Here is a 24488-nt window from a genome sequence, read left to right as displayed (position 1 = left end):
TACAAACTACCATCATTTCTATATTGAACACTGCAGGTATTATTTCTTCTTGCTCTCATATTGCTGCTGCTCAGAACATCTACAGATACATGCAAACACCCACATTACACAGCCGTCTGTCAGCTGCTGCCTCAAACTCGATGCTCAACGCATCAAAGATACAAGCTGGGATCCAGAGGAAGGTTTTTGAGAAGGATAAGAAGAAAGAGAGAGAGAGGGAGTGAAAAAGAGAGAGAGTCCTCCTCTCCTCTCCGAAGATCCTCTAATGGAGGTACTGTTTGCATTTCAATGCCGTGTTTCTGCTTCCCTGACAGAGGGAATTTTTCCCTTGCTGAATAAATGAATAAATGAGTGTGGTAATTAAAAGCAAACTGACCTAAATCTTATTTTCCTTTATTTTCTTTTGGACATTCCCTGTTTCTGCAGCTAAGGCAGGCTGCATGGATGTGGTTGGTGCTTGGATGCTGGTTTTATTTAAATGTCATATTTTTTGGTTAAGGATTTATCTGTAAACACAATTTGGATCCACTGCAGGACACGCATGCATATGGAGAGGTACAACGGTGGCTGCTTTGTAGATGCACTGTGTGTATGTTTACGTCGGTGCAGTGCCAGCTTCTGCTGCCTTATACTTCACAAAAATTCAACACGGCATTTTTTCGCAGAGATATAAAGTGAGAACAGCTCAGTGAGAAATCACAGCAATTGCTGCAGTTATAAGGAAGAGGGAGACGATAGATAGAAAAAGAATGCTATCGGTGGGTTTGACGGAGGCTGAGAGCGGCAGGATGTAAATGGCCCTGAATGTCAACCAGCAAGCTTTAAAGCACCGTGGCTGCTGATATGCTGCTATCTTTACCGTCACTGATTTGCCCTGGTGATCATTGTTCCACTGACACTCCTACAAAGTCAGATGTGATTTAAGCATGGGGCTATCTAGTTAAGAGGAAAAATTTGGAAATGTCTAATCTTTTCAGTGGCAGGTTCTCTGCTATATGTCTTTCACATATCTCTTTTACACAACGCTTATGTTTGCATGATCATAACGTGCATAAGACTGTAAGTGAGAGTGAGTTTGTATGTAAATGTGCTGGTGTTTCTTTCTTTGTTTCTATCTGTGTGAGTGTCTGTCAATGGGTGCTCTTCATTGCTTGTTATTCATATCTGCAGGTGTGTATCTGTGCTTGGTTTCATATTTATGTAAGTATGTCAGAAGTATGAGTGTGCATGTGAGATTGCACGTGCAAATGCTTCATCTTAAAAATGTTTTCATCTGTGTGCAGACTCTGTATCTGCTTGTGTGCTTCAGTGTTAAAATGTGTGTGTGTGTGTGTGGGCACAGAAGCATGAGAGCAGTCTGCCAATTATGTATATTGAGTTTCTCTTCTGCTCACTTTACCTAAGTGCTCCAATTTGGCAGACGCACATAAACAGATGATCTATTGAGGGGAGAGAGAGCTGAACAAGGTAAAAGGGATGGACTGGAAGGACAATGCGGACAAAGGTTTTTTTTTTTTTCGATATACAAGATACCTTTACATCCAGTGGAAAAACAGTTAATGCTATCATTTTGACTGCCTATGTAAACTCTGTGTTTTTACAACATGTGACCCATGAATTGGCTCTGTGTTTACTGGCCAGACATTGAAGTTGTTGTTACTGTTTTTTATGATTATCCAATTTGATAGCAATGGCTGTATTGTACATGCACTGTCCACTTAATAATTCTATTTCTCTCATTGCTGGTTTGTTATGTATTACTGTAAAACAGCAAAGAGAAGACAGTGATGGTGTACATATGGGTGTGGGAGCAAGAGAGAAATCATCCTACCTTGTGCAAGGAGAACGTGCGGACACAGAAAGTGGCCAATTCTATAGTGTCCAAAAGGGTCACTTGGGTCATGCCATAGGTTTCTGTGCCACGACTGGGCCAGTACTGGTCACACTTAATCTGAAAATGAGAGAGAGACAGAGAGAGAGAGAGAAAGAGAGAGAGAGAGAGGGAGAGAGAGAGAGATCCATGTTACATTCTGTTGAAAGGTTTCCCCATGTCAAAGTAGCAGTACAGAAAATTTCAAACCATGCTCGTTTTGACATAATAACAAACACTCACACACCGCTCATAAAGCAAATCCTCCTGTGGATTAAAACTCCAGGCGGTGTTGACAGAAACTCTGGGGTAGCTTTTCTCTATTTCAAATCTCAGAAACAACACTATGCAAACGGAACAGATGTAACCAGGAATGTCACAGCAACTTCACTTTTTCAGCTTAACTTCACCAACTTTACACAAATCCTGCATGCACCCCTCCCCACGTCTTCAAACTAAAATGTTTACCAGCAATGCAAAACATCAGTGCACAGAACTTTTTTATGAAATTTAGGGAACATTATCACTTCACAAACAATGTTTTATTCAGAATCTGTCAAAATAAAAGCCAAAATCATGTATCTTCCTCTAAATGCTTTAGTAGGAGCAAAATTCCTATTGAAATCATTTCCTGTTTTTTTTTTTTTTTTTTTTCAAGCTGGCTTTCATTCACTGGTTCTACAGAATATATGGAAAGACAACACCTGCTTCCCCCCATCCCTCCCCTGTCAGCTCACTTAATAAAGATTCATTCAATATGGGGTGTGACGCGCCGGCGGACATCAGATGAGAAGTGACAGCTAGCTAGGGAGATGTGTTGCGCTCCAGCTTTCTCTCCCATTTCCTGCTTGAGCTGACACTCAAGTTCTACTGCCCGCTAATCCTGATCACGTTTGACAGGAGAGAACCGCGCATGTCGGGATGGAGGATAGGTAAACAATTGAAAAGGGATAGAGGGAGGGATAATGAACGGAGACACCTGGGCTGAGTGAGCCTAATGTTAACACAGGTTCAAGCTGACAGGTTGAAACATCGTGGTTGGCTTTTTGACATCTAGACAAGTCCAGGAGTCCAAGGATACAATCTAGATCTATTCTAAGGGTGCACTGACACCACTCGGCTTTATTATATTTTTTGAAGCACTTGCCTGCATTTTCAGCTCATAATTTAGAAAAATGGATCATACGACAGTCACTTTGTTTACGTAATGACTACCTGTCATTACGGGCAAACAGAGCTGATATCCAACTGTCAAACACCTAAGAGCCAACGTGCTTTCTACTGATTCACTATGCCAGCTGCAAATTTTTCTGAAGCATTTTTTCATTTTTAATCATGCAGTTTTTGCTTGTAAAGTGCAGCTGTTGCCTTCCTACTATGAATCTTTCTCTGTTTTTTGCTAGGGCTAGTTGGCTAACAAAAGTCTTGAAATCATAGGCACAACTCAAAAAAGTCGGACTGTTCGTAAATGTGGAGAGTGTTCTTTCTTACCTTAAGGACACCAAGCTCAGCCCCATTTCAATAACTTTCAATAAACACACTTTCTGCACACCTTGCGGCCACATCCCATGAACATAAAAGTATTAAAGGAGAGAGACAAAAGTGGACTAGTGTGATCACACCCTGGCATCTCATTTCTCTCTACTGGGACTAAGCCACTGTGCTCTCCATGCACTTTTTCCTCTAACTTCCACTATCAACAGATGGTCGTGGGAGGCACTGGTCACAAGTACTGCAAAAACTCAGTGACACTCGGTTGCTTAAAATGTAATTTTAGCTTCCTGCACTGTGCACTCTGAGCACTAAAAACTTGCTAAGCTCTTGGTGCTGTAGGGAACATGCAACAGCTTGTCGTTTTCACTACAAATAAAAAGAGAAACGAGAGCCAAGATACTCTCAGTGGATACGCAGCCTACCTTATAAGATGCACAGATAGACCATTTTCGAGTTAACTCTCTATTTTATCAGGTTTGCCTGCTGCTTTCAGAACCCCATTCAAATTTCTGCACTTCTCTAAAATCAATCCATCTCAGGAAAATGAAGTCTGATTACCTACCGATGACATCCAGGTGTGAACTGGGAAATCAATGCAAAGTTGAGCCATTTTATCAGCTGGTTCGTGTACTTGGTCTTGTGAACCAGTGATTTGATTTTTAAGGTTTATCTAAAAGATACATTTTTAAAGTAGTTCAGGGGGTCACTAGATTGGAGCTTTCAAAAGTAACTAAAAGAAAGAAGCTAAAAATAGTGCCCAGCATCCACCTAAAAAGTGGTTGAGCAGACTTACCCGTGACTTCTCCTCCAGCCTGGTCATCATGACCACAGTGGCTGCTCTCTGTTCCCACACCATCCTCCAGAAGTCCCCAAACGTCTCTGGTAATGGACCCTGGGTGGCGATGTAGGCATTCTGCTTCCTGTAGCCATCAATGTAGTTGGCGTTGATATAGTCACTACCTGTGATACCTTAACGAAGACCACAGTGAAAAAAACATGTTAAGAGGTGAAACATTCTACTTTTGATCGCTTTTAGTTTCTTTTAATCTATTTTCTGCCTTGGTCTATAAGACTTTTTCATTATTTTACATTACTCGTTATTTGCACCCTTTTGTTTAGTGCCATCTGCCTTGATAATTCCCAGTTTTCACACACACTGACCCTGTTTCCCAATCAATGAAGGTGTCAAGATTCTAGATTGGAAAAACAAGTAAATTGCTTATGTAATGAGTTCTCGCACTTCTTATTGTTGAAACAAGTGAAAATTGGCTGAGAAAATTTTTGAATCGTTCGGGGAGCAGTGGCATTGTCTTAAGATACAGCCGATTGTATGAGCTTTTGGGACTTGAAATATTCTCGGTATTATTCTTGCTTATGAGATTTTAGTGCTTGTTTTGAAAATAATGTTTTAAGACATAACAAAAAATAAAATTCAATTTTGAAACAGCCTAACAGCCTTTTTCCCCCTCTGCTACAACAATGCTTAAGGAAACAGTTCAATTTGAATAGATTCAAATGCAGCCTCACAGTCACAGCTTCATGCACTGCTCTTACTGTTCTTTTTCTACTTCTGTTGTTCTGCCTAGGTTTTCTGTAGAGATGTTGTAGCAGCCTACATCTGATTTACCACCACCACCACAGAAGGAGTGTGCTTGTAGATGGATGATAGTGTGGAGTAAATCAGCCACTCATCCGCTACAGCCAGAAGGCAGATCCAGCTACCATCCCTATCAGCCAGCCACCGTGCTCCGTTGCACACTGGTCCACTAAATCTAGCCGTAAGGAACGCCTCCACATTGCGGGGTAGACAAAATGTGTACTGGAAACATTTTAATGACAAGGATGGTGTATATAGCGCTTGTAAGCTCTATCGTAAACTCCTGCTTCCACTGACTGCATATATGTATTCTGTGGCAACCTTTAATGTGTCTGTAGCAGTAACACAACACTTCAAAGCTAAGACGCACGGGTAACAGCAAGGTGTCATCAAGACTGCTTGTGATATAAAGTGACATAGCAGTGTAACTATAAGCCTTTAGTCTCGTCATAAGAGATACAAACCCATCATTAAGCTCAGATCTGAAGGAATCAGGGTGTTGTCGTGGTACAAACTGTTTTGCATCCAAAGACTCAGGGGCTCTATTTACACCTGGTATTGACATGAGTCTTGGGTGATTGAATCATGATTGGACAGCTCAAAGTACAGGAGAAATGCACCAAATGCATCCTCAATAGGTCTTGAGATCCTATAAGGTCAATTTTTTTCAGCAGTGTGTACACAAATGTGTCCTGGGCAATACTGACAGACTGCCTACTTAACTAATGTCCTTGCTTTTTAACTCCCAATCAGCAGGCATGGCACTAAAGGACCATTCCAGGAACTGCTCTTCTCCCAGCGATTGGTCCCGAAAACCTTACTCCAATGCTAAAATGATTTCATTAAACTCTGCCATTAAACTTGTTAATCACCATTAGGTAACAGCCGTGTCATGCTAACAGTTAGCCTTGTCACTGTGTGTGTGGGTGGGTGGACTGTCACCAGTGTGCAAATAGAAAATAAACCTGTTGCTTAAAAAAACTATGTATTTCCTCTTCGCAAACACTATTTATGTATATTTCATCTGCATGTAGAGCGGGGAAGTGAGATATGCTCAAAAGTGGTCCTTTCAGATGCTTGTGGAGACACTTTCTGGAGCCAGGTGTGAACAGACAGACTTTGACCTGTCCACTTGTGATCAAATCACCCAAGGCGCATATTAATACCACCTATAAACAGACTAAAGGTGTCCGTGAGCTTTGTGTAGATTCACTACAGGCTTGCTCATTTTAAGTTGTTCTACAGAAAAGATGTAAGCCAAAATGTCGTAAATGGAAACGGAATAATCTGCGATTAGAGTATGTCTAACACTGAGCATCTGACAGCAATAAGACAGAACATCACCCATCTTCATTTCACCAACTTCTACAATCCTGACAGTTGAAAAGAGACTCCAGTGTGGCGGCATCTGGGTTGGAGAGTCACGTCTCTTTGACTGACGTCTCCTCACTCAAGCGACAAACAATGAAACACTCGACTGGGCTAATTTAAGAGAGGAGACGCAGTGAGGACAACAATAGAGTGAGAGAGGGAGAGAAAGACAGAAAAAAGGAAGAGATAGAGAGAGCGAGAGAGAGAGATGAGAGGGCAAAGAAGAAAAGAGAAGAAAGAAAAATAATAAATGAAAGATTGAAAATAAGGAAAAAAGAAAGAAAAGGAGAGGCAAATGTCATTAAAACGGATACCGCGTTGCACAATCCGACTGTGGTGCCTTGGCTTTAGTCATAGCTAAGTGAACAGAGAATGGTGGCGTGCATGAATTGTTCTACTGCTGCGACTAATGGCAAAATCACTGCAGTGTAAAATAGAAATTTCAGACTTGATTAATTTATGTATTTATGGACGAGGCATTTTTTCCCTGGGATAATTTTGTTATGCATGTTGTCGCACCCTCAAATTGGCCTGACTATTGCGAGATGTCGAAATCTAGTCGGAGCAGTTAGCTCACACAAAAGAAGAGTACTGCGGAGTGGGGAGTTTGGCACTACTCTGAGGAGTCTGGAGCTCTTCTGGTGATGCAACGCCAGAACAATGTCAGCCGTGAAGGGTGACTACCTCTGACAATGTCCCTTGAGATTTAGGAGTGAGGGGAAGAGTTTTTCTGGCTCCGAGATTCTCTGTACTGTGTCTGTGGACAGTTAGAGGGGAGTCACGAGTGCTAGGCAGATTGGATGAGACAAATGGGACAGTGAAAACACTGGTTAAATTCCTGGGTCACTCTGAGTGTGAGATCTGACTGAGTGTTGCGTCCAAAAGCGAGCTGAAACAAGCCCTTGCCTAACCCCCCAAAAATAATCCATAAACTGCTTAGCTGCAAGCTGAGTTGAGACCGGCCCTCCGTTTAGCCTCCACTAAAGTGTAGTTTTGTTCAATAAATTCACTGATTTGTGCTGAACTCATGTTTTTATTATAAAACAATCGGACCCTGGGCATGACATGCAGAAGGCCCCTCCACCTCTCCTACATAGGAACAAGATATACAGACTTTATAGGAGTTAAGCCTCTTTTTGTAGTTGTTGTGAGTCTTTTACCAAAATTGGTGCGTGTATGCGGGTTTTTCAAACATGCTAAATATAAGCAATTGACTCTATTCCCACTACCACTGAATGCACCACACAAGTTTGCACTTCTGTCAGCATGTGTGGGTTGTTTTGTTGACGTCACGGACATGCAGGAGAACAGGTAAACAGTAGACAGCAGCAGGAACAGAGGTCTTTGAAAACTTTCCAGTGGTTTCTTCTCTTTATATATCTCTTACTTATTCAGTCTCCCTTTCAAACTCAGTGCAGACTATTTTGGAATCAATGTTTTAATGTTGCTTAGGAGGAGATGGACGGTACCGCATTCACCAGGGTGTTGTGCTGGGGGCCGATAGTAGCCAAAGGTGCTAAAAACCCTGCAGTCATTTGACCCGGGTGTGAATGCCGATTTTTTCCTTTCTTTGTTGTTGTTCTGGTCTCTTTGTAGTTAATTTGTGTTTTTTTGGTTGTTTGCAGCTTTTTGTAGCAGCTGTGTCTCTTTATGTCTCTCTTTGTAGTCGTTCTTTGGCACCTGATTGTCATCGTTTTGAGTCTCTTTTTGGTCATTTTGTTTCTCTTTCTGGTCATTACAGTTGTCTTCGAATAATATTTTGCAGATAGAGCCCCCTGACATTTTAGGCCCCTGAACCTGTGCCCAGTAGGCCCATTCAGGCATCCATTCATGAATGAACTGACTCTGAAATGCACATGCTATGAATTATTTCATTCTGTTTTACTCTTTTTTGCTTCATGTTACCGCGTTAACTCAAGGCAATACTTGTGTAATCCAACTCAGTCTTGTATATTTTTATTTTAAGGACTTAATTGTTTTTAATGTATTCTATTCTGCACTGCTGTGCACTGTTCTAGTTTATTCCACACCGTTAGGTCCAGTCCAGTGTATCCAGTACAAATTTCCTAGTTACTCAAACTGACTCTGTAACTATGGGGACTGCCCAAATGATCTGCAACAAGCTGAGATCATCTCTGAGGTGGTGTACTGTAGCTGCAGAGTGTGAGGATGGGTGAGCCTTACCCTCAATGGGAGCCAGGATGACGCGGGAGTGGTCGTAGGCAATGACGTTGGCGTAACGATTTTTGGGCTTGTTCACCTCCAGGTTGGAATGTTCCCAGGTGAACTGCTGGCCTGGATCGATAGACTGACGGGGGGGCAGAGACAGGCAACATGCACACACAAAGAAGAAATCAGAACAGCTTTGGGCGGAGCCGAGCAATAACAATATGACCTGAATGTTATCAAAGAGAGGAGAGAGAGAGGGGGAGCGGGAGAGAGATTAAGAGGGTGATTTCCCCAAAGGAAAAAAAAAAGAATGCGGTATCACTGAAATCTGTTCACTGCCTGTGTTAAATACTCACAGCAGCTGCACACAGTACTTTATCAAGATCATTAATGTAGTGGGTGCATAATGACAAATAACAATACTGATGAAGGCGGCTCTCTTCCTTGAGGGGAGGGCGTGGAGTGAGGCCCAACACTCCGGTGGAAGACAAATTCAGCTGCCTCTTTAAAACACAAAATTTCAAGATAAATATTCTGTTCCCTTGTCAGGATAATTAAGTATTCCATTACGATTCGCCATTTGCTTATAGGCATCTTGCGCTCTGTTGGTGTGGGGACAGAGGCTTGAAGGTTATTTGCAGTTAGGGCTTCAGCTTGTAGAGGGACTGAAGCTAAATAAAATCCAACTGGAAACCTGATCTAACAATTTCCCTGCAATCATTACAGCAATCAGAGCTTCCCTCTGTTTTAGCCTCTTTCCATCTGTTTCTTTCTTTCTTTCTGCCCTCTCGTTGCTATCCTTCATTCTTTGTCCCCATTTTCCTTATCTGCATCTCTCCATCTTCAAAGTCTGCCACTTTTTTTGACCACATTTCTTTCCTTCTTTATCTCTTTCTCCATCTCGTGTCTCCTCTCTGATGTTTACGCTCCCTCTCTAGCAACCACCCTACATCTATTTTCCCTTTCTTTCCAGATTACCTTAAGGCTGAATATGTGTTTGTGTGTGTGTGTGTGTGTGTGTGTGTGTGTGTGTGTGTGTGTGTGTGTGTGTGTGTGTGTGCTCATACAAAAGTTTGGGGTCACTTGCCCGAAACATCAATTCAAAAATTGAAAACCACATCTGTGCAGTCCAAACCTGAATCACTTTTTCAACAAATTACATTTCGGATCCATGTATGGCAAAAGTCCATACTCATATTCTATAACAACTAGAATGTCTCTCCCTTTTTCTCTTTCTTATGATCCACAGTAACATGTTTGAAGATGAATGACAGCTCCCCTCAAGAACTCAGACTTTGTAGGAAATGGCTGTTAACTACCTCACAGCAGACATATAGCAGACTCTAAGGCTTCAGTATCGTCAGGTAAAAACTGTGGCTGCCTTTTCATTGCCGTTTGTGTGTCAGATTATCTCCTCTTCATCTCCGCTCTCCAGCTGAGATGCCCTGCTCTCTCTCTCCCCTCACTGAATCCTCATCATTAACCGAGCCTCCCCACCTCATCTCTCTCCCCTCTTCCCTCTATTTTTCCCTCCTCTCTCACATCCCGCCTGGCTAAAAACCAATCACTCAAAGCCCCGTAGAGCTGCGCTTGGCAAGCCAGGGCGCCTGGACGAGCAGCCATTCATCAAGAAAATAACAAAATTAAAATTACACTTCTCTATTTAATTTGGTCATTTATTTTTCCTGGGGGGTGGTTTTGTGAAGGGGCAGGGGGACAGAGCGAGTGAAAAAGACAGAGTGGGAGAAGAGACAAACGGGCGGTTTAATGTTCTCTCAAAGCCAAGTAATTAGAAGTTGTAGTTGTAGTGAAGCGTCAACTTTGGCATCACGTCTCTCGTCTCTCTTCCCGCCCCAAATGAAACAAGCTTGTCCATTTGGTACATAGCCCGGATATGGATTTATGAATAATAGATACGCAAGAAATACTGGGTTGCTATGAGAAGTCATTATCCACCAACATCCACCGGCAGGCATGATGACAGCAATCTATGCTGGTATACCTGTTTCCTACCTTAGCCCGGCATGCAGCGAGGCGACAGGCACGGTGATTTAGGGATGGTGAGGAGGGGATATTGCTTGTATGCAAACGAGAGCTGATTCAGCACTCCTGATTTCTAATCAACTCTGGTGTCATTTATAACCGCCGCGGTCTCAGAGCTCAGACAGCTCAGTTACCCCCTCTACACACACATACACACACATACAAAAATGTACTATGTTAAAGCCAGTGTGCTTTTCCCCCAAAACACATTAGAGGAGCTGTGTGTGCACACCAGACTATATCTCCATTTGGAAGAAAGAACATCTTTGCTTAGCTTATAGAGCCATTACATTTTCCGCAGTAAATGTTTAAGACAGCTAAATTCTTCAATCTGTTATTTCTGGTCTCCAGTTTAGGTTTAATTTTTCAAAAAGATTTAATTTTCAAGCTTTCTCAGTGTTTCTGTTTTTCTCAGTTGAATGCAGTTAAACAATTTTGTAAGTAATAAGGCTGTACACTGCTGGTCGATTAGTGGGTTGATATGCTCTGGCTGACCAAATTCTCATTGGTTGGGCAATTGCTGGTGTTATTTTAATGATATTGTGTGTCCAAAGCTTTCTTTTTCCAGCTCTTTTCCAGTAGCGAATTACCCAAAGTTAAACCTTTTTCAACTCTCATTTCTAATTGGGGAACTAATGAATGATCACAGAAAACAATCACTGCTGAATTTATCTTTATAGATTTATTTATCCTAAGTCCCCATAAGGACACTGCATTTCAAGAGTAGATTACAAAGCTTCTGAAAGGGATATGATCCCACCAGAGCCCTTGTTGGAGCAGCAGGATGGTCAACGATAGTGCATGCAGCATCAAAGAGATATTTGACCTAAGTAACATTATGTTGTATATGAAATTGTCAATCCAAAAGTTAACTTCTGTAGTGTCCGGTATATCAGATTTTTCTTATCAGTCCTGTTCAATGCTTAGTGGTGAGATGGACTCATGCGCAGCTCAGGTAGAAAAGCAGTACAGTGCGCGGCTTATTTTCAAATAATATTCATTAGAGATCACATTTATTTTTCACTCGAGGCATTCTACTTTCCTGAACACAGAGTAACCTTGCCCTCGGAAAGCGTAAATGTCGAGCTCTGTGACAGGAAAAAGAACACTTTGGTGGACACACAACTCTACCAAGTAGAGTGCACTCAGTAACCCCAATTGACCAATTGATTGGTTGAACAGTAGGTAGAATTTCAGTCAACCAAGATTTTCTTTGGTTGAAAACAGCCCTCGTAAGCAGCCACATTTTGAGTGTCACAAAAGGGCACGCTTAATTTTACAGCAGAATTATTCATCTTCTGTTTCGGCTCTCCTGTTTCTTGCTGTAGGACTGGATGCATTACAGTAGAATGATTCTGTTATTTAGCAGAGAAATTTGAGGAAATTGCATTTGGGAGTTCAGGAGTTGCAACAACCCGCCAAGGGAAATTTTTATATAATTGAAATGACAATTGTCTTGCTTTGCCATGCTGAGGCTGCAAATATATCTGAGGAAATGAGTGAATGAGAACAACTGATATTTCATAATTGCTCAAGCATCACAAGCTACGGTATTGTCTACAAGAACAAAAAAAAGAATAAAAAGATGAGACACAGCCATTTCTCTGGGGGACAGAAGGGGCTCTTGTGTTCCCTTCCAGTGAAAACACAATCAGACAGAAATCAATGCTCTAAAGCAACTTTGACCTTTGGCCCACTCACCTCATATTCCTGGGAGAGTTTGAGGTTGTCGTTGGCTTTGAGAAGCTCTGTGTGTTCGGCCAGCTCTGAGATAGGGATGGGGGGATGATTCATCATACCTGCTCGCCAAAAAAATCGAGAGAGAAATTCCACACAGGGGAAGAGACGACAGAAATTTTATTAGTACAGCAGACTGGACACGTAAGTTCAACACTTAAAAATCACACAGCACACTGTTTATGAGTGAGAACTGGTTGCTACATAACATTAGGAGTTGGGTTTTAGTGGTGAGGAAGCTTGTGCAGAACATGGTGAATGGTACACACAGCGAACATGTATAGACTGATGATGTTATAGGCACTTGATTGGACCAGGCCAGAGCTCAAAAACAGCTAAGATTGTCAAGCAGGGCTGATTGATTATTTGCCAAAGAAGCTGAACGCATACACCCACATACCAGATTGTATTAATTCCCACAATGGTCATGGTGCTGACGTGATAGACAGACCAACACGACCAATGTTGCTGAGTGTAACCATAGAAAAACATCTACAGGCATCAATAGTTTTGAATAGCTTTGGGATATTAAATGACACAAGATGAAAAATGTACGTTTTTGATGGTGAAATCACACACAAGAAAAACAACAGCCCTTTTTACTCTTTGAATCACTGGATTGCTTATGTTGACAAAAATCCCTTGTACTGCTCATTGAAGATAATCAAAAGCAAAATTTGCTTTCTGCATGTCAGTTATCAACAAAAATGAGGAGAATTCAATGCTGGATCACTGGTTGGTGGAATAAAGCAACTTTTGAAAAGACACATGTCTTAAAGGATGGTTTTACTTGAAGCAGATCAAACAAACCCAAGTCAACTTAGTTATTTCTACTATATATATATATATATATATATATATATATATATATATATATATATATATATATATATATATATATATATATAAATATCTCAACATTTAAACTTACTATAGAAATAATCAAAAAGAAAGATGAGAGCTATAAAACAGTGTTCCAATGTGGATCAGATTGAACATATCCCACAGGGATACAACTGTATCCTTAATCTGTAATATCTTGTTGTGCTGTGTCGTTGACATGGAGACATTTCTGACTGTTGCCTCTATAAAAAAAGACGCTTATTCTAGAGCGGAGCCCTGACCTGGGGGCTTGTGGGAGGGGAGGTGGGAGGGGAATAAGGAGGTTTAGGGCGTGTGAGTGATGCTGAGTGACACAGTGAACTGCTCCATTCTAGCCAGCCAGTGCAAAGCAAGCAAGCTGCTGTTTGACCCTTTCCTCCATCTGCTGGTTCCCTCAGTCCAGTGAACACTGGCCCTAAAATGAACAACCCTTACCTCCCCAAAACACACAACAAAAACACTCTCAGTAGCATGTCCACTATGTTCTCCTTAGAAATCCTTCTGCCATATATTCCAAGCAATTCCCCAAAAGAAGTAGCTTTTCAGTTGAGTGGGAAAATTGTGACTTTTTTTTTTTTTTTTGCTCACTCCAGTATCCACGGAATATTGTGTCATTGCTACTACAATATTATCAGCACTGCTGTGCACTCCAGTCACTAATCCATTTAGTGGCATAATGCCGAGGCCATGTAATGGAATATGGAGCAGCTATAGATTGTGCCTCTGTCCCTGCATGCAGACTGGCAATACTTAACGCTTTTATATTTTTAGTAAGAGGCCTCTCCTCCTGCCGAGTGCCGAGGTCAAAAGTCGAAGTAATGTTGAAATCTCTTCACACGCAAGAAAAAAGTTATCGAGGCTTAATTGGGCGTGCAAATCGGCATAATCACATTAACCATCCTTAATTTCCCTTTTCTCACATTGCTTAACATCCTCCTCCCCCAATGTCAAGGGGGTCACTGATGTTTTGGCTGCTTTTGTTGCGCTTAAGAGAGGGAGCCCAACTCTGTGTGCTGACAGTCTTCATTAGTGATGGTAATTTATTTTACACTGACAGAACAATGCAGCAGCGTCAATTACATGAAGATTAACAAAGATTACAATGCATATATGAGACGAATGGAGATGACACTGGATGCCGTGACATCCGGAAAATGAATGGACACACTGCATTAACAGCCTACTTGACAAACACCAATGCTCTTCTTAATGATCCATTAAATATTTACTAAATAATAATACTTTTCTTCTGTTTTTTAAAACCAGCGTTGAATTTCTATTCATATTGTAATAACTCAAACAAAACATTGCAAGGTGATAGGAGAACTCAAATTATATTACCGTATTTGGACAAAGCTGTGTTCTTTTATTCACACTTGAGTTTCTCAATGAGCTGACAAAGCGTGCAGATCGCGGTGGCATCAATTGAGAATGAGACAGAGTTATTAATCATATCTGGTGCCGGAATTCATTGAGATGAGCATCAAGTAAAAAGAGGAAATATTGCAAATTGAATTTGGATGTCAGTTTACTCGCCTCAAATTCAAAGGGAAAAGGTATCAGAAAAATATGAGCACAATAAGTAAATGCGTATGCAAATGAGGGGCCCTCACTTCTCCTTGAGAGAACAAGAGTGGGTTGTTTGAGGGGAGATCAAAGGATGTTTGTGTGTGTGTGTGTGGTTGTGTAGTTTACTCTGTGTTTCTCTGTGTGTATTTGTGAGCGAGTCACTGATATACTCAAACTCCACCAATTCCTTACAGTTTCTGTTTACTCCCTACATTACTGTCTGCATGTATAAGTGCCTGCTGCGGCTGGAGAGTGATAGCAGGACAAAGTGTTTACATATACACCCAAATAAACCATGATGCCCTGCCAGTGGTAGAGGCTGAAGGTTATACATACTAGTGTTTGTTTATTCCCTCATACTTTGGTAGAATGTTTTGGGAAACCTGTTTGAAAGCCATTTGAATCCTTAAAATGGCAAGATGCTTAAATCTTTTATTTTACCTATATTCCACCTCTGCCAACGTATTGCTTTATAAGTTGTCATGTTTTCACAGTTGAACCTCACGGCTAAACCAATCTGTTTGTGCATCCATTTCTCTCTCCTCAATGTACTTTCCCAACCTCACCCATTTGTTTTGTTCTCAAGACAAATGAGTCGATCGCGCCTGATTTGTTCTCTTATTCATTTTGTCATTTACACACCGCACGGCACATTGCAGTGTTTATCCAAGAAAAGATTTACTTTCAAAACTAGGCTTTGCCGTGACCCGTACTTGAAGCAAAGTCACTCAAGGACAAAATGTTGTTATTGCCTACCCCCACTCAAAAGCTCTCATCTTTCCCCTCACCCCCCCCCCCCTTACTCACCCATGGCTTTTTACTATCCACGTACAGACAATTCCATTTTTTTCACCACAATCAACAGCGTGATCAATGAACACAGAAAAACAAACTAGCGTCTAATTACACATTTCCAATCTCCCGATCCGCAGTCGATGCGCCTGAGAAATATAATGATTCTTTTTGATAAGCCAAAGCAGACTCTCTCAAAAAAGCCTATTTATGATGTTGTGTATTTCCATATAAAAGGGGAGAATTCTGTCTGTGGGTAAGCAAAGAAAAAAAAGGGGGGGGGAAGGGGGGAAGAGGAAAACCAGAAAGTCTGCTTTTTCTCCCCAATGATCTTTTTGCAGTGAGCAGGGAGAAGGGGTGATCAAATGTCGAGCCATTGTTTGCCACCGCTTTAATTAATTCCGCTCGTTATCTCCGAGCACAGAGAGACCCCGTTACTTCACAATGGAAATGGAGCAGTGGTGGTGAAGGAGGAGGAAAGGGGAAGGGAGACCAACAGCAAGGAGGTGAGGAAGGGGAGGCAGAGAAATGGGGATAACAGAGATTGTTCTCCTGTAAAAAAACAGCTTTCAACCATCTCTACACCAGCGGAAGTGATCGCACAGGTTATTTATGCATGGTGGATTAATGCACAGCCAACAGCCCAAGTGAATATTGTGACTGACATCCAATTAAAGAAAAAAAAATACAGCCCAGTATACCAATAGAAACCAACATCAAATTAATTAGTGCTAAAATTTTGCTGCATAAAGTGAAAAAACAAACAAATGCAAATTATGTATTTGTAAATGGAGGCAAGCGTGCTTGAAAAAAGAAAAAAAAAAGATAAAGAAAGCTGGTACGCAAATGCTAAAAGCATAGAGACTAACTTTCATAGTCAAAATCTGCTTCACTCTGAGGACTGCTTAGACCAGAATCTGTAAAGAACAGCAAACATAAGGGAAAATGGTTTCAAAAGGCTTTAATGCAAAAGAAAATGCCATGTAGAAAGAAAACAAAGTGTGAAAAATGAAAAAAAAAAGGCAAAGAAATAAAAACAACAGCATATTTAACCAATAGTTTACCATCAGTAAACTCAGGTCCTTCTCAGGGAAGCCTGAACGACAGACTTGAAGCCACGCAGACATGAAAAAGTAGGCCAAACATTTTCAGATCAGATCAGCTACAGTCCTCCTAAGGAGCAGACTGGTTAGCTATGGGCATCAGCCTCTGATTCCCCCACTGAGTAAAGCCTTCTGCCAAGCCCCATATCAACGGTCATAGAGATCAGGGATAAGAAAATTGATTTGCTATCTTTAAGCTTTCATAAAAACCAGTTGGAAGGGCCTATTGATGGCAATGAGAACGAGACAGAGAAGGGAAAAACCAGCTTATGTTTTAGAGTGAAAACAAACTCTGAAAGGTTCCTTTGTCAGCAGCTTGGTGCTGAGGCATCAGGAGTGAAAGGTGTGGAAAAGTGTCCACATTCCTGGCTGACAGAAGTGGAGCCACAGCTGATGGAGTCAGAGCTCTGAAGAGCGTGTTGATGGTTCAAAGTCTTATTTGCTCCAGAGGAGGAGTCCTCTGAGGCTGCAGACACCGACGCTGTGTCCGGGTAGACTCAGGTCTTCTCAGCTGTTCAAGCAGAAAGAGGCCATCTGTGCGGACGTTAAGTGGACATGTGGCTAAGAGATGCAGGTTGATGCGATGCTGCCAACCTGCCCGTCAAGTAAAAGGAGATACATTTTCCCAAGGTTTGAAAGCTGAAATCTGATCAACAGGGTCGCTCAGTGATAAGAAAGGGTCACATCACCAAAAGATGGCACCTTTGATTCAAAGAAAACAGATAATTTGTTCCAGAACATACATAAGGAATGAGAAATGGAAGGCAAGGAAATCTGACTTACAAGTAAAATGAAAAAAAAAAATCCATAAGAAAAATCGTTTTTTTCACCAAAAAGTTCTCCCCCAAAACATTAAACACTTCTTTGATATTGTAAAAGGGCAGGTAAGTCATCAATCCCAGTTGGGAGCCAAAGTGGAACGAGGGGGTGAAGGAAATCACTAACATGATTAGGATGTACGTCAAACCTAAAAACCCTGCAAAGCTCAGTTCTGCAGAATACATGTTGCTGAACTAAGGTTTACCTTTCACTGGTGTTTTAGCGCGAGGACGCCAGGCCAGTCGCGCCAAATGAGCGCAGAAAGATGAAGACATCGCACATCCCCCTCTCCCTAATTGATTTATGACAATGACTAATTAAACGTAGCAGGGGGGGCTCAGATCCACTGTCTCCAAACGTCATTCATCACAGCAGGAGGGAGGTACAGGCATGTCTGATTATGTTTATGTGTAAGCATGTGTTGCATGTGTGTGTGTCTCGATAGAACTGTTTGTGAGGGGGAGGGCACGGTTGTTGCAGCCATCACTGTAATCTGGAGAAACAAGCAGGCTGCTGATGCATGCGAGCAATTGGCGAATGTCCGTGGGTTTTGCAAGTTTGCGACACCTTCTGCTAGAAAATGTTTGATTTTTACATGCTTAAATGTGGAATGTGAGGGGGAGATAAAGAGAAACACAGATGGAGACGGCATAAATAGAAAATATATCAGAGATATGTTGAAGAGTATACCCAGAGTGAAACGCCGTTAACCTGTCTTTTAATTTGCAGGGGGATTTTTTTTTTTCTTCTTCTATTTTTGCCTCGACAGAAATGACGTGAATTCATATTAGCAGAGCAGCGAATGTCAAACTGATGATGTGGAGGTAGGGTTTTGAGATAAGATACATTGCAGGCAGTAACTGTCATGGTGATCATTATAGTTTTCCAGCTTTCAACTGCAACACCAGGAAGAGCTAAGTAAAATGAGAAACGGAGGGAGAAGAGACAAATGAGTGTGTATAGAAAAAGGGGGGCTTGGTCGTACAATAGTAGATATCCACTGAGTCGTGCTGCTTCATTATTTTGGCCCCATTTGACAATTAAACCCTAGGCGCAAATGAAGATAATGACAAAATGAGCCACTCTGTGCCCCAAGGAGTTATGGGATGTCACTGTGTGGCTGTCACATGACCTCCAGGCCTTAAAGCACACACACGATGTACACACTCTCTCTGAAACGCATCAGCCAAGCTTAGCTTATAGGAAGCCTAATCAAAAAGATATTTTTTGTTCCCAAGCACTAGGGGTCACTGAGCACACATATGCTCTACTGGATAGAAGAGGCCTTGGATAAGTGCACTGGGAGTATGCTCATTTGAACAATGGTCGCTATTAGCTGATGGGGATGTTCACAAATGCTCACCGGCCCACTTAATTGGGCTAAAATGTCCATTCAAATTAAATTCCCCGGGTGCGGAGATAACGACATCGCCCAATTCTGCTGAACAACGACAGGGCTGTCGAATGAGAATGCTTGCCATATATAAAGAGAAGTCTCAACATGTGTTGGTGAATGTTATGTAAAGGAGAGATTGTAACAAGAGCTTTTATTATTTAAAGGAGCAGAGGAGAACAGTTGAGGAAAGAATTGCAAAGTGCTGGAAGTCAGAGGGACAAATAGCAGGAATGGCCATTATAAGCTTGTCATTACAGAACCACTGATAGGGCTCTGAATACCAAGCGAGATAAAGATGAGGAAATTGAACTTCCACATTTTGGTGAATGAGTAGGTTTGTGCATCTCCTTTCATCCTCATGTCATTCTCATTCCGATGTAAAGACGTCAGGTTTTTTTTTTTTTGTCCAAGATACAAACTCAGGCAGCTTGACTGGGCTCCCAAAGAAGCTGAAGAGAAATGCTCCATTTTGAAATCGGAGCCTTTTGATGGAGCGGAGACTGGCCGTGGATGACAGATGGATGGCTGACAGACAAGTAGGCCAGGAGACAGAGAGGCGGGAGGCAAAAAACAAAAGGAAAAGAAACGAGGGAATGCACAGTGAGCGTATGGATGTATTCATTCCACCTCTGGAGGATGTACTCTTCAAAATGCATGCCTCATGCCTCTGTCAAACATGAGGAGAGAATACAATCTAAACCATCTAGTGGAAAATGCAAGTTAATGCATAATGTTTAGCTGACGGTAAAAGATATGACTACGATCAAATGAGTTTTAACTTTCTTTCACCATAACCTTTAATCGGGCAGGATAAGAGGTTTCCCAAACTGGAAACATGGTACTTGTACATCCAAGTGGTTTTTTTAAAGGCTTGTAATTATTCATTGGGAACTTGAATACAACTAACGAACAAACAAAAAAGCAATTTTTTTCCCAGCAAGATTCAGACCAATGACAACACAGTGTCGATGCCACTGTGGCCTATATCACAGAAGGCTAAATAATAGAGACAGACCGATAATGGGTCTGAAAAGGATGCAGGAGGAGGATGGAGAAGCCTTAAAGAATGAGTTTGGGATCAAGTGCACTCTGTTGTTAACACCAGGATTTAGCTCAGATGAACACCAGACGGAAAGCGAGACAAAAGAGAAAACAGGTAAGAACCCAGGAGAACTTCAAAACAGGATTTGTTTCCAGCATTAAGACATTAAGTCCAAAAACAGACATCATTTCTAAGTATTTGTTATTCATAAATGGCTAACCGTTAGATGGAGATATGGTTAACACATAAATATGGCTTGCAGGTAGTTATGAAGGCACATAATGTCAAATGGAGTGATGTAGACTTCATGGACATAACTTATGCTGCAGCATGAATTTAACTTCAAGTTGCATTATTTGTGGATTGTTTTGTGTATATTAAATCGCATAACTACATGTTTGTTTTGTCTTACATGAATAAAAAGTTTTCACTGTTTAACTTAGTTTTTAAATATTTTCACTGAATAATTTGATGTTAAGAGGGAAGGTCTTCAGCAGGTGTGTGTCTATTTGCCCAAACTAATATAATATAGTGGTTGGCCAATTTGAGCTTTTGACAGACAATAATAGTATTTTTGGATAAGAGCTGCTCCCAATTAACATTTTTTGCCAAATTTAAAAATTTGCTTTCCATTGATTGGGTTCCAAAAATTAGGATGTTGAAGTTCCTGCAAACTTTGATCTTTGCAGGGCAGAAACTTTTGAAATGGCATTTATTCTGTTAAAGCCACTTAAGCAACGGCCTCCATAAATTTTTAGGTAGTTTAGTAGCTTCTTAAAATCTAATTCTTTTTCTACAATTTTGGTCTCTTTCCAAATAAAACCTGTAGATTGGCCTCATGTTGCACTTGCCGCTGACATGGGGTGATAACAGGCATGAGTGCTACACTGGAAACTGTCTTAGAATGGAAATCCAATTAGGCCAAAGAAATACAAGCCTTATGTGGCTTTTTAACAGGCCAAATTTTAATCAAACAAGCAAAAGTAGTTATTTGGAGGTCTAAATGATGACCATTTATGGTTGCTATCTCAATAATCCATGAAGTATTTTGCAAGTATTTATTAGTATAAGTATAAGTATTTTGCAATGCAGAGCCACCTGAGTTTTAATTTACCTATTCACTTTGTTGTTCAAGGGGTCAGACACATTGTAAAACTCTGTCCAATTGCTTCAAAATCTTAAGTCAGTGTCTGTTTGGCAAATTATTTTATCAACTCAAGAACCAAGCTATAAAAATATCACAGCTTTCCTTAAAGGCAAAGGGGGGCATGTCTCTTTGCAAGCTGTACAGGCTGTCACACCTCAAGCTGGATGACTGAACTTCCTTCTTCAAATCTTTTAGATTATCAGTGAAAATGAAAAGCGCTAACTAACTGAAAGGCCAATGTGGACAAACATGGCAAAACAGACTATATATAAAGTTCATCAGTTTAACTATAACTAGATATGTTGCTGAATTTTACAATGAGATTGTTAGTGTTCCTCAGTGTACGTGTTGTGTGTTGTTCCTGTACCTGGAGTCTGGAAGTTGATGCGTCTCATCTCCACAGGGTCTGTTGGGTGGTGGGGTGTAATGTCTGCGTTGTTCAGCAGGCACTTTGTGCGTGGCTCTGACTCTTTTCTTTTGCGGCTGAAGAGCAAGACAAACGAACAGTAGAAAAAGGGAAAAGACATACAACAGAATAACTTTTAGTGAGCACTTGAACCTGCAAAACAGTCACCACTCTCACTTATGAGGACACCTAAAAAATTCAGCAACTCCAACTGATTGGCAACTCAGCGGGTCAAGAATCCTAGAGCGCAACCAAATCCGAAGCAGGAGAGCTGAGAATGCGTATCAAGTACGCAAATTCTCCCTCACCTTCCCTAATTAAAGGCATCTCTTTTTTTTCGTTTTTTTTTTCGCTGAGACAAGCTATTTTGTCTTCCCCTGTAAAATGCAATAAAGTATGGCTAAACCTTACCTGTCAGGTTTGCTGTTTCCAGAGAGCAAGCAATAGGAGTCAAATAAATATATAAAGATGGTGAAAACACAACACACAAGGAGAAAGGGAGAAGGGGGGAGGCAAGAAGAGAGATAAATCAATAGAGAGCAGTTTAAAATTCACAGGGGTCGCTGCTGGGCTCGCAAAACGCGAGATAAAGCTCATCAGCATTTGGAGGAGGCATGTGCATGCGTGTGCGTGTGTATCAGTTCGTGAGAACAAGTGAGTATTAAATGAAATGTGCAAGTAAGTGCGTACATTCGTGAGCCCGTGTCTGTATGTCTGTGTGTATGTCTGTGTGTATGTGTGTGCACGAGGGTGCAGATACAGATGGGGAAGGGGAATGTCAGGGCCAAGGGCAGACCCGGGAAACACTACTCACCAGGGAGAGATGGAGAGGGAGATGGGAGAGTGAGAGGGACAGAAAGAGAAGAGAGAAAAAAAGAGAGAGATCCAAGGAGAGATGTTACTCTCCCTAACCACAAAGACTGAGGTAAGGCAAGGTCAGACAGTCAGGGATCATCTGACAGTAGTAAGCTGTACTTGTGTTGCTCACACCAGCCCCAGCCCTCTTAAAATTATTCAGGGATCTTCCCTGGTATGTAGGGCGACCTCTTACAATACTGTTCAGTTGGGACTTGAAGTCACTGGGACTAAAAGCTACAACTAAGTGTAAAACAGGAGAGAATAGTGACTGTATATGTATGTGTGTTCCAAAGCCCCAGGACACTGAGGAAAAGTTAATTTATTTAGACTTGTGACAGGAGAAGAGCTGCCTCCTGAAAGGTTCATAAATGCAGAGTTTGATGTCCGCCACAAGAAAATTGTGTTCTAAACATTATTTATAGCAGAAATGTCAAACTAATAATAGTTAAAACAACTAGTAAGTACTTGGACAATATTGGAATAACACCTTATGGAGTAATATTTCCAGAATCAGTAGGTATTATTTGAAATATATGCCTATATAAATACATACATGTCTTGATTGACAGATTGCACAATTCTGAGTCCACCTATTGAGCACCATCTCAAAGAATCTCCTCCTCTCTTCTTTCTCCAAGCCCCTCTCTTCCCACAGCCATCTTTTTCCGCAAGAAAAGCTTTTTCATATTTACATGCAACAATGTTGTTGGGTTTTGGAATATCATGCTGCTATGAATACAAAATAAGCCCCTCTTTCAACATGCTCTCTAACATGCAATTATTTCCCAATAGCCCAATTCCCCTGTAACACTGCAAATAACTGGTTCAACATCAAATGACAAGAAAATGTTCATTGTGTTTTCGCTGGATACAAAAAAAAATTGCTGAAATTTCCAGCACATATACTTGGTGAGTGAAAACATGGATCACAGTTATATTGCTTATGCAGAGCAATGTGTAGAAAAAGGCACTGGCAATGCAAAGCTTAAAGGTTCAATTCCATGTGTATTTAAAGGATTAGAGGATGTTTATAGGGATTTCCAGAATAAAAACGTTAAGTATGTAAACATTAAGCCCTAGGTACATAAAAAAATATCAGTGCCTTTTATTCTAACCCTAACCCTGAGTGTTATTTTTTATCATTTGACACTGACCAATGTTATTATGACACTGTACAGTCTAAATGTATGTTCAACTACATTCTCTACAAAAACTACAATTCCAAAACCAACTCACTTTTTATACAGGAGAATGGCAATGACGATGCAGATGATGAAGACCACAGCCAGGACTGGGCCCACCACCCATATGAGTCCATCACCAGTTTCCACTGGCAGGGGGTCCACCACCAGGTCAGGAGTCATCACAGTGTCAGTATAAGGGCTGGTAGCAAACATTTTCTGAACAAAAAGACCAGATAGAAGTTTATGTAACACATTAAACACAAATCCACTTTATAAAATGGTATTTGCACGAGATGAATGAGGTTAAGTGAACTGAGAGTATCCGAATTTACCAGCACAAGCTGGACAAAAATTAAATGATACATTCAGTTGAATGAAACTGAAGTGAACCACAATTACATGACAAAAAAAAGTGAATTATCAAAAATCCAATCTGACAAAAAGCAGTTGACTAAAAGTAAGCCAACTGAACAGTGTTAAACTGAGCTGATCAAGCAACTCACCCCGGTGGTGGCATTGAGTTCAGCCAGCAGGAAGAAGACATACTCCTGGCCAGGTTCAAGAGGCTTGTTCTCACAGCTGCTTTGGTGATAGTCAGATCCCACCGTGTAGCTTGGGGGCAGCTGCCTGAAGCAGGCTGTGATGTAGGGCTTCCTCTGGTCCAGCTGAGCCAGCTGGCGGCGTGAACGACGCTTTGGGGTCACCTCCCGCAATAGCTGATTGATGTGAAAGGGCATTGGTTTACTTTTGCTTTTTATATGTGCTCCTTTTGGTTTCTTTGTGTTTTTGCAGATTTTACATCAGTCCAAAATTCAATGACAGATCTGTTATAAACTAGAACTAAGTATGGGCTAATCAAGTTTTCTGATGCTATCAAATATTTATTTATAATATAATTAAAAAGAAACAAAACAAGAAAGGCATACACTTTCAGTGATAATCAAAAGAGATGATGTGTCATCAATAAGTCAAACATTTCAATTATAAGAACTATGAGAATCTATGTCTA

The 24488-nt window shown here is 41.1% G+C and overlaps 1 protein-coding gene across 10 annotated transcripts in view; it reads right to left on the bottom strand.

Annotated features, from left to right (window-relative positions):
- Positions 1-24488, bottom strand: part of ptprsa (protein tyrosine phosphatase receptor type Sa) — a 257348-nt gene that overhangs the window by 21316 nt on the left and 211544 nt on the right. For 5 of the 10 annotated variants that reach the window (XM_042515634.1, XM_042515641.1, XM_042515661.1 and 2 more), the window contains 9 exons: positions 23983-24195; positions 23532-23695; positions 21849-21860; positions 21399-21514; positions 16394-16441; positions 12246-12343; positions 8517-8640; positions 4158-4333; positions 1832-1951 (listed from right to left, as the gene is read on the bottom strand). In XM_042515634.1, the coding sequence (XP_042371568.1) occupies positions 1832-1951; positions 4158-4333; positions 8517-8640; positions 12246-12343; positions 16394-16441; positions 21399-21514; positions 21849-21860; positions 23532-23695; positions 23983-24195 (1071 nt within the window). The remainder of the gene's footprint in view (positions 1-1831; positions 1952-4157; positions 4334-8516; positions 8641-12245; positions 12344-16393; positions 16442-21398; positions 21515-21848; positions 21861-23531; positions 23696-23982; positions 24196-24488) is intronic. The other 5 variants (XM_042515673.1, XM_042515678.1, XM_042515693.1 and 2 more) reach the window with 3 other exon arrangements.

Source organism: Plectropomus leopardus, chromosome 3, assembly GCF_008729295.1.
Source record: "Plectropomus leopardus isolate mb chromosome 3, YSFRI_Pleo_2.0, whole genome shotgun sequence".
In the NCBI taxonomy this organism is placed as follows: domain Eukaryota; kingdom Metazoa; phylum Chordata; class Actinopteri; order Perciformes; family Serranidae; genus Plectropomus; species Plectropomus leopardus.
This window is presented reverse-complemented; position numbering and strand designations above follow the sequence as displayed.